This window comes from Pezoporus flaviventris, unplaced genomic scaffold (assembly GCF_033815535.1).
Source record: "Pezoporus flaviventris isolate CSIRO_AGI_PZ_B2104156 unplaced genomic scaffold, CSIRO_AGI_Pfla_v1 ptg000078l, whole genome shotgun sequence".
In the NCBI taxonomy this organism is placed as follows: domain Eukaryota; kingdom Metazoa; phylum Chordata; class Aves; order Psittaciformes; family Psittacidae; genus Pezoporus; species Pezoporus flaviventris.
Genome location: NW_026892626.1, coordinates 13,527,181 through 13,537,512, shown reverse-complemented (window position 1 = coordinate 13,537,512; position 10,332 = coordinate 13,527,181). Strand labels below are relative to the sequence as shown.

Genomic DNA, 10,332 nt, shown 5'->3' with positions numbered 1-10,332 from the left:
GAGAAACCCTGTCCTGTCCAGGCAATATTTCTGCCTAGGTTGGGAAAGAGATCCTGGATCTTTGTAACCTGGGAGGAGCCAGGGTCAAGCTCTGCAGGTGCCCAGGCAGAGGATGGAGGACAGTGACTGCCTGGGCAGCAATTGCAGAGCTATTGCCAGGAGGAGCACACAGCAACAGCCCTGGCACTGCAGGTGAACTGAGTCATGCACCGTGCCAGAGCATGGTCCTGCAAGAGCCTGCATGCCTGGGCAACAGCTCCCCAAGGGCCTTTTGCATCCTTGGGGTATGACAACATAGCAGAAATGAGCATGAACAGAAGGTCACAGTTTTAAATGGTAGCTCTGGGTGGAAGAAGCCAATGTGATGCTCTATCACATATTCTCAAGTGGGGATATTTTGCCCCCCAGTTGCAGATTCTGTCAGATTATTGGGCCGTGCTGCTGTTCTACCCTCAGAAATCTTTAGTTTTAATAAATACTTTTCCTAGAATCCTGCAAGGCTCCCGGGCGCAGGCTCCACTGATGGAAAAATGATGATTATTTATTAATACAAGTACATTAGCTGAAGGCAAGGGGAATTAATAAACTATAACTAGATTGACATGAAAAAGGTGCCTGCACATCTGCCTCGTCTCCAAGGCTTGTTATCAGGAGTGGAGCTTTTCCCAGGGGAATTGTCCTGTGCAGAAAAGAACTAGGCAGGGTGGACAGAGAAAGGAGGGCAATGGATGGTCATGTCCATATCATAACTGCTGCACAACTATGGAGTCCTGGTCTGCACCCTCTTGTCCCAGACATTTCTAAGAATACCCTGTTGTGCCAGACTCTTGTCTGAGCAAATGGTGTGTCCGCTGAGACTCTTGAGACTTTATAAGATACAGTAAGAGTGATGAAACACCCTTCATGGGCCCAGCTGAATACTAATGGAGAAAATGTTGCTCTCCACTCCCAAAGACAAAAGTCTTTGTCTTTCTACCAGCCCAAACCAGAACTGATATCATCTTCAGGTAAGCAACTTTGTGGGCATAGCTCAGGGAAATAATTCAGTTCCTCCTAGAATATGAGCCTGTATATTAAACAGCCACAGAGTCGTCTAACTTCTGTGTGCTCATCTGGAGAAGGATATATAATCTTCTACTGGGACACAGGTTAATAATGCTACAGTAACAGTAGGATAATGCTGAGAAAGAGCTGTTATAAGGCCATAATTCAGTCAATGAGTTCTGATAACATAATAAACCAGGAGAGTGAACACCAAGTGCTTGTGTGCCTTGCAAGGCTCTGCTACTGATTTACAACCTCAGGAGATGCCTATCAGCCCATGCATTGTTATCAGGGATATATAAAGCATGAGCACACCCTATTAAACATTAACATTCTTAAAGGCTCAGATGCGTTAAAACTCAAGCTGCTCCTTGCTAATGGATTTTGCTCACCTTGAAAAATGCCAATGCAAAAAGGAATCAAAAGCTTTCTGACTTTGACCTCTTTCACTTTTTCATAATTATGGCATTGTTTTATTGGATTACACCTGCTTCTTCCCATCCTGGAGATTGGTATTTCTACAGGATCACTACACTGATCACTATCTCAAGTGTTTGCTAGGCTCATTTCGATACAAATAACTTGCACTGGATTGCCTTTCATTTATCTGTCAAATCAGTGTGTGGTTCACATCTACTGTGAGAAGAAAGACTCTGAAAATATACTTTAAAAAAAAAAAATCATTATTTCACTGCAAAATTCCAATGAAAGATTCTTTGGGTTTTTTTTTCCATATTCTGAGCTGAAAGATTGTATGTGATGGGCCTGGTCACTGGGAGAAGAAAATATCATGTATGTGCATAGGACTAGTGCATTGTCTCTGCAGAGCCTAGAGTGACAGTATTTCCCTCTTCTGTTAAGCATTTGCCCCTTTTAACCACAAACCATTCTCAAGAACTTTGTTGCTTTTAAAAGCCTTGTTCTTCACTGAATAGATGTCATTCCTTCATGAGTCTCACTTGGTGATACATGGAGATCCTGGGATTCGGTGCTTTTAATGTACCTTATAATATGTGTACCTATAAGAATACTCTTCCAGGCCCCACACTTCAGCCAACAAGCCAAGGCAGCCTGACCTGGGAAGTTAGTTCTGAGGAGGTAAGGTTATAAAGAATTTATTTTCAAACTGTGGCTGAACAAATCAAATGCCTTGACATAGCTCCACAGATTTTCTTGGGTCTCTAGCTGCAGTCTGTCTCAACACAGTATTGCAGAAATCATATTAATTCAAGGGCAATTTGGGACATACCATGAAGGATGGTTAGTTGGTATGTATCAGTAGAGCCAGGGTCCCCGCATCTTACTTTTGGACTCCCTGTCTTGATGCAGATAGAGATGTGGATTTAGATATACCAGAATTGCAACCCGCAATGTAAGAAAGAAGTTTGCTTTGGCTTTCAGCGCAGTGTTACTATTTCTACCACATTCCCCTCTAACCTGATGAGGTTTTGGCCCAGTCTTAACAGAAAATGAGCTATCATTCTGTACATCTTTGTAGAGCGCATAATGTATTAAGGCCCTGACCTTACTGGCATGAAACTATGATTTCCCTGTAAGTGCAAAACATTAATTTTTCATTAATCATCCACAGCAGAAATCCCCATTCCCCAGACTATTCTGGCAATATTCTGCATTTTTGCTTGTCTAGGAACCTGAACTAAAAGGGAGAAAAATGGTTTACAACAGCCTGTGGCAGTGATGTAGCAAGAGACCTTATGTAAGAGCTGGCGGCATGCTTGCTGTGCGAGGGTGAGGCGTAGGAATGAGTGATCCTGGAAGGATGTTTCTCTGAGGTGTGTTCTGTGCCTGGGCTGGGAACAGCAGTCTCAAGGGCACAAATTCCAGTGTCTGAATGTGCTTGGTCTTGTTCAACTGATTAATTTCTTACAGCTATCCCAAGTCAGGCTACAAAATCCCCATGTACTTTATTCAAAGCCTTTCATGGCTTGTCTATAAATTAGTTTCAAATTAACTACCTGATAATTTGAATCTGTAGGCTCTTTAGAGATGTGCCATGAGAGAGAGAAAGTAATGAAAGTCCTGGAGTTTACCTTGCCTATATAAAAGAATAAAGGTTCCGCCCTGATGTATTATTCACTTTGGCACTTCCAAAAGTAATGCTAAGTGTGTGAAGACTCCTTCTGAAGGTACATTTGTTTAACTGATGGATAAGCACAGTAAGTTTTCAGGGTGATCTGACAACATTGCAAAAGGGCAAACATTTTTTAAATGTTACTGTAATCCATAATTAATGACTCCTTACTCCATAATTAATGACTAACAGTTCTGATTCAAGCAAAGGATTTTTGTTCTTTATTTTAACTATCCAGCTGTGTAACTTGAAAGGGGAAGACCCCAGGTTTTCCCTAGTTTGGGGAGCCTTCTAATGTTTGGAAAGGGCTCAGGACTCCAGACTGTGACTACTGTAAAACACTGCATGCTTTACAGATTATCTGATCTCTCTTGTACAATGGGCACCTTTTTACTGAAGCAGCTATTTCAGATCTCTCTGGTGCTGTGAAAGTCTCTCACTTCTTTGAAAGGTAATATGTGAAGAGCATTTAATTCTCTGTTTGTGGCACTGCTCTTTGTGGCACTGTTTTTACTGAATTCTTTTGGAACTGGTTGGTTTAAGCTGCAAATGAGGTTTTTTTCTTCGCACTGATTATCTAATGGGGGTTCATTTGATCTCCTTGGGAAAAATACATACTAAGCTGCTAAAGCACATGTATTAGAGTCTAAGACAAACTGTACCTTTACAGGAAACTCTAGAAGATACAACTGACATTTGCAGTAAAAACATTAAGTAAGCATAGCCAAACACCTGCTACTATACCTGACCTGAATTTGGGTAACTACAAAGTTTAAGACTCCAAAGAAAGACATGGAGTTTATGATAAGTAATCAAAGCATTTGAATGTAATATAATACAGAAAGTTGATATAGCCTTTGCATAGAATCATAGAGTCCTTTAGGATGGAAAAAAACCTTAAGATCGAGTCCAGCCATTAACCCAGCCCTGCCAGGTCCACCACTAAACCATGTCCGTAAGGGCCACATCTACACATCTTTTAAATCCCTCCAGAGATGGTGACTCCACCACTTCCCTGGGCAGCCTGTTCCAGTGCTTGACAACCCTTCTGGTGAAATTTTCCCTAATATCCAACCTAAACTTCTGCTTGCACAACTTGAAGCCATTTCCTCTTGTCCTGTACTTTCATGTAGTTGTAGAAAGTGATAAGGTCTCCCCTCAGCCTCCTTTCCTCCAGGCTAAACAACACCAGTTCCCTCGGCCATTCCTCATCAGACTTGTGCTCCAGGCCCTTCACCAGCTTCACTGTCCTCCTCTGGACATGCTCCAGTATTTCAGGTTCTCTCTTGTAGTGAGGGGCCAAAAGCTGAACATGAGTTGAGGTGCAGCCTCACCAGTGCCCAGTGCAGGTGGGCAAACACTGCCCTGGTCCTGCTGGTCACACTATTTCTGATACTTGCCAGGATGTCAGTGGTCTTGTTCACCTGGGCACTTGTCCACCAGCACACTGCTGGCTTGTGTTCAGCTGCTATTGACCAACATCCCCAAGACCTTTTCCACTGAGCAGCTTTCAGGCACGCTTGTCCAAGCCTGTAGCATTACATGGGGTTGTTGTGACCCAAGTGCAAGACCCAGCACTGAGCCTTGGTGAACCTCATACAGTTGGCCTTGGCCCATATCCAGCCTGTCCAGATCCCTTTGTAGAGCCTTCCTAGCCTCCAGCAGATCAACAGTTCTGCCCAACTTGGTGTCATCTGTGAGCTCACTGAGGGTGCACTTGATCCCCTTGCCCAGATCATTGGTTAAGATATTAAACAGAAGTGGAAAGGATTGTTGTAGTCTGTTTGGGAATAATTCCACTGTGGGATCCCTGAATATCTTTTCCCTTTGATTTCTTCCTTCATCACACAGGGAATCAGAAAGTCAACCACTATGCCAGGAGCTAAGGAACGTAATTTGGTCAGTTTGCTAAAATCAAGTGCCTTAACACTTCAGTTAAACTTGTCCGGATAAAACAAGCAGCTTCTCTGCTGCCCAGTCTTCTAAGATCTGGGAGGCAGTTTGCTGCATGTGTTTCTGAAAGAGGAGTATCTCCCTTTTACTGTTAAGTGTTATAATGAAGTCAAGTGGAAAAGTGCTATTTACCCTATAATAAAAAACATCTATTGTTCACAGCCCTGAAAACATAATAATAAATAAAACCTTATATTTCAGGCTGCGTAAACCAGTTGCTTGTGTAACAGAACCTGGTGTAATTTTCCATTTACAATTTCAATACTGTAATAAGAAAGCAATCAAAGCATAAACAAAATGCACTTGAAATGGGCCTGCAGGTAATATTTCCATAATGGCTGTCCTTAACAATTGCAGCTGTTTCTCTCCCCCAGCCAGCCTTGAATTCTACTTGTCTCAATAATTTAATTAAAAGAAAATCAACTAAAAAGACCAATTGCAGCCACGGGCAAAGAAGAAAAAAGACTCTAGCAGCGTCATCCACAGTTAGCACTCGGGTGGGTTAAATTAATGCTATTCCTCATCCTCCTTTCAGGATGAGATCTGAGGCTCTGCAGAGAGCGTGCAGGCAAAAGGGGTGTTCTTCTTGGTCTCTGTCCTGAGGTTTGGAAGTTCACTGTTTCCCCAGCATCTGTCAATGACCTTTTGTCTTGCTGTGTGATGGGAAGCTGTCTGCTTGCCCATTGCTTGTAGGAGGCATAAAATAATTCTGTGCTGCCCATCAGGTCTGTGCAAGGATGTTAACCCGTGCGGATTAATGAGGGATGAGCAATCACATCCGCTGGAGTTCAGGTCAGTGCAGCGGGATGGGGATGGCCCTTCCAAAATCCTGCGGGAGTTCTAAGGAATGTTGCTGCTGCCTCCTGGGGGTGCCTCAGCCATGTGCTGGTCCCCAGGGCTCTCAGGTCACACCGCCAGCCAGAGCTGGGTCCTCAAACGTGTGTTTTTAAGTCTAGACCCAGTGCTCAGCAGCTGTGGGTGAGGAACTTGTGGTGGAGGGACCTTGACCACACACTTACGGGTGGAACCAGGAGCAGCTTTGTCAGGGCTGGATCCTGTATAAACGGAGCTGCTGACCGCGGGCTCGCCTTCTCCCTTCACCTCCAGATGAACAGACACAAGAGGACACCCATGTTCCCTACCCCTCAGCAGGCTGCCTTCCCACAACCATGGCTCTCGCCCCTCCCGTTCAGAGAGTTCTGAGGTGACTGAGGAGCACCACAAGGTTTTGATGAGGACCAGCCTGTTTATTTGTTATCACCAGCAGCCGATGTATGGCAGCGGGAACGCCGCCGACCCGAACCCCCATCGCGGGGGGACCGACCCCAGCGGCCGAGCCCATCCTGACGGGCAGCGGCGGCGTCTCCATGGTGACCGGCGGCGGCGGTCCGCAGCGGTGACATCATTCCTACCGCGTTGCCATGGCGACACCCCTCTCCCCAGAGCGAGGCTCTCCGGTTGCCATAGCAACGCCCACGCCGTTTCCATAGCGGCGCGGAGGCGGTCACGTGCTCCGCTCGATGCGCTCGGCGCTCTGGCGCCGCTCGGTGTTCGGTTGCCTCCGGTGGCGAGCGAGTGACGGGAGGGACGTGGTCCCGGCCCGCTCCCCCTCTCCGGCGGCATGTCCACCGCTATGAACTTCAGCAGCAAAAGCTTCAAGCCGCGGCCGCCGGACAAGGGCGCCTTCCCGTTGGATCATTTCGGTGCGGTAACGGCGGCCTGGCCTCCCTGCGGCCTCTTCCCCGCAGTGCCGCGGGTTTTGGGGGGCCGCGGTGCCGGTTCCGAGCCCGGCGGTAACGCGGCCCTCGCTGTCTCTTGGCAGGGGAGTGCAGCGCCTTCAAGGAGCGGTTCATGGAGTGCCTCCGCGACAGCGGCTACGAGAGCGGTGCCTGCCGACAACGCGCCATGGCCTACCTGGAGTGCCGTATGGAGAGGTACCGGCGGGGAGGGGACGGGAAGCCATTCATGCGGGAGGAGCTTTGTGGCCTTGTAAGAAGCAGGTGCCCTTGGTGGCTTCAGCAGTTTGATTGGCTTGGTTTTGATGTGCTGTAGCTGTCCGGTGGGCTGATGGAACAACTGGACAGCCAGCTTTCTCAATGCGAAGCCTTTTTGTTGTTACTACTTTCCTAGCTATATTTGTAAGTGAAACGTTTAACTTGTCTTTCAGGTGAAGGGAAAAAAAGTATTGCTTTTCCAGGGATGTTTCGGCCCTTGCATTGCTTTGTGGAGCTTCCTCCACGGTGCTGAGTCAGGGAGCTCATTGGGAAATGCACAGAGGGCGTTATTAAATGCACTTAAATACAAGGACTTGCGTACACTGCATGGGTTGGTGAGGAGGAGGGCTGCAAATCAAAACCTATTTGAAAATCACTGCAGTAAAGTAGAGCAGTATCACAAATGCTGTTCTAAGCCACATCCACTTTAGAATGTAGTAAATGCCACAAATTCAGGGAGAGTTTTAGGAACATCTTAATGAAGTCTGTAATTATCTTTAAGTCTCTTAATTAGAGCCAGGTCAGTTTCTGAGGAAACTCGTATTCAGTATCAAAAATCAGGAAACAACACAGTTAATTGGAAAGCTGCTGGTAAGGAAAAAAGAAGTATCCCTGAATGTTGCTAACCCAAAACCTGACGTTTCTAAGGCTTTGCCAAGCAGCAGTCACTCTATATGGATATCTTGGATTTCTGTAGAGTAAATAATACTAAATGAAATAGAAAATGAATAATAGTGAATTAAATAGAAAATTATGCTCTTCTCTGGGTTATAGACTCTGTTATGCGAAATGTGGTTTTCTTCTTTTTTAACGTAGGCAACTTATGGCTAATGAACCACTGGAAAAACTGGGATTTAAAGACCTGATAGATGAGAAATCAGAAGAAAAACGTGAAAAGTTCTGATGAAGATGGACAGCTTTACTCCTCATGTATGGAAGGCATAACTCTTAATGTAGTACATATTGTACATTCTGTTCATATTGCAATAGGAAGCGTTTCCTGAAGGAACCTTTTTCAAGGTCTGATTTTCCTAAAATAAGATTATTTTTTAAAAATATGAGCAAAAGTACTGCCTTTGTCTGCTTTCTTCAGGTATTTTTTTCTCCCTTTTAATTTCTCTAGGCTACTTTTAAAGATCTGTAAGAACCTGGAGAACACAGCTATTGCCTGCAGTGTTCTCCATGTCCCTAAGAAAGGTGAACTCTTACTTTAAAAAGACAAAACAAACCCCTTTAGTGTGTAGATGCTGAACTACAGATTAATCTTACATGGACATTACTAATGTGCTTACAGCTGTTACTTTTCAGGTGGAAATAAAACTGTTGTGCCTGTGAATTGCTTTTTGTTATATAGTGGTATTTATCCCCATCTTTGGGATGATTTCCATCCCACCCTGCTATAGTGTTCTTGGGTACTGGGGTGAGGGGTTTTCTTTCAGTCTTTTAACCTTCATTGTTGTTGGGAGACTATTTCTAGTTCCAGATACCAGACATCATTCTGCTTTTATTTGCCAAGCCAGCAGTAACTAACTTCACCTGACTTCATTTAGCTGAAATCTTTCATGATGAATATATTTGTTTCTTTGAGTACAGCTGCCATATGTGGGTTTTTTTAACATCTTTATGGTGACATCAGTGTGGAGACAGGAATTGTATTTATTTATCTCAGTAACTGGTATTTATTTGTGTCTCTCTCCCATGTAAATGGGATTGGATAATTTTATTCTTTTAAAAGTAAATGTTCTGTGTCAAAACCCAGGGTAGATCAAGACTTAGCTATCTAAGAAATACAGTATTTCTTTCCAGAACAGGTAGGTGCACCCATACATAGAGCAGGTAATGCAGGAGGCCATACAGTAGGTGAGCAATCAGGTCAAAGAATGTCCTTAAGATCTCTAATATTAATACTGAGTTCAAGCCAAAACAACGTGGCCTTTTAGCCCCCTAGGAATATGTTTCAAGCAGACAATAAATTTGTAAATTCTCTGGGTGTATTTTCCACTATTGCCTGCCCTGTTACTCTTGCTTGCAGGTTTTTTTTTCTCTTTTTTTTTTTAACCCAGTGTATCATTTCTCTCTCTCTGTATCTGGCTCTCAAGTAACAAGCTTTAGGGTCAGGGCCTGCAGACAGCAATACACACACTGTTTGCCAAGGCAGTTCTCCCACATTTTCTCCTTTATTTGGTGTCCCCTGTTTGATGTATCTCGCCTTTCCTGCAGTCTGCTATTACTGCTTTTCCTGCTTTCCACTGTGCATCTGTTCACACAGAGATCCAGGAAAGGGTAAAAGAACATTTTCTGCTTTTCATATTGAAGGTCGGAGCTGGAATTTAAATTATTGTTGGTGTCTAATCTAATTGAACACTGCACATAGTTCGGAGCAGGTTCCTGTTTGAAAAGATTGTTTGTGTGCAGCTGCCTATTTTTATTCTGCTTCATTCTACTACTTAAATTATATCCTGTAGTAAGATTAGTACACTTATAGAAAAGAAAGCAGAGATTTTATTGCTGAAACAGATATTAAAAGACATTATATTAAGCCACTGAACAAGAGTTTTCTTTCAGTGATACCAAGTAAGAATTAAAATAATCTCCAGCATCTCAGAAGAAAGAAATCAAATTTCATGCTTCTGTGCTCCCTGAATATTACAAAGTGAAGTGAATCCTGATAGGTATGAAAGAATCACTGCCAGTGGTGGTGGAGTAAGCCAGGCTGTTGTCAGTGGTAGTTTCATCTTTTGGATACTGCTCTGCACCGCGACTTGGCCAAACAGCTACTGCATGAATTAAGTGTGTGTTTTTCCTGAGACAATTGATACTAACTCTGATCTCCAGGTTATTATAAAGTAAAAGGGGTGAAGGCTGTCTTGAGTGATTGAATTTTGACTGTTAAGCTGGAGTGATAGGTGCCATTAAACGAAACGTTTTGGACCACACACTGAAGGAAGGACCACTGGGGACTCTGTAGTGACCAAGGCCCAGATTTTGGACCCACTGCAGGAGGCATGTTGGGGAAAAAACAGTTTCAAAAAAACTTCATGGCATGCTCAAGCGAAAAGTGCTTGTCCTACTTGCAGGCTTGGAGTCCCTCTGTAGTGTTACAGTGACACAGCCAGCGGGACCTCGTGTAGCCCAGACTGACTGTGCTGCTGAGCCACCAAAGTGGCCAGAGCACGCTTCATCCTTCACAAATAACAACAGAATTAGTAACTGGGAACACTGAGGTGACAGTTTTGTACCTTTCACTAA

The 10,332-nt window shown here is 44.3% G+C and overlaps 1 protein-coding gene across 1 annotated transcript; it reads left to right on the top strand.

Moving 5' to 3' along the window:
- The first annotated feature begins 6,598 nt into the window (after window positions 1-6,598).
- LOC133279992 (cytochrome c oxidase assembly protein COX19) lies at window positions 6,599-9,622 on the top strand. Its single transcript, XM_061474276.1, is given in 4 exon segments — window positions 6,599-6,697; window positions 6,700-6,792; window positions 6,912-7,023; window positions 7,900-9,622. Coding segments are annotated over 4 exon segments (381 nt in total). The 5' UTR covers window positions 6,599-6,609; the 3' UTR covers window positions 7,988-9,622.
- Window positions 9,623-10,332: the final 710 nt, after the last annotated feature.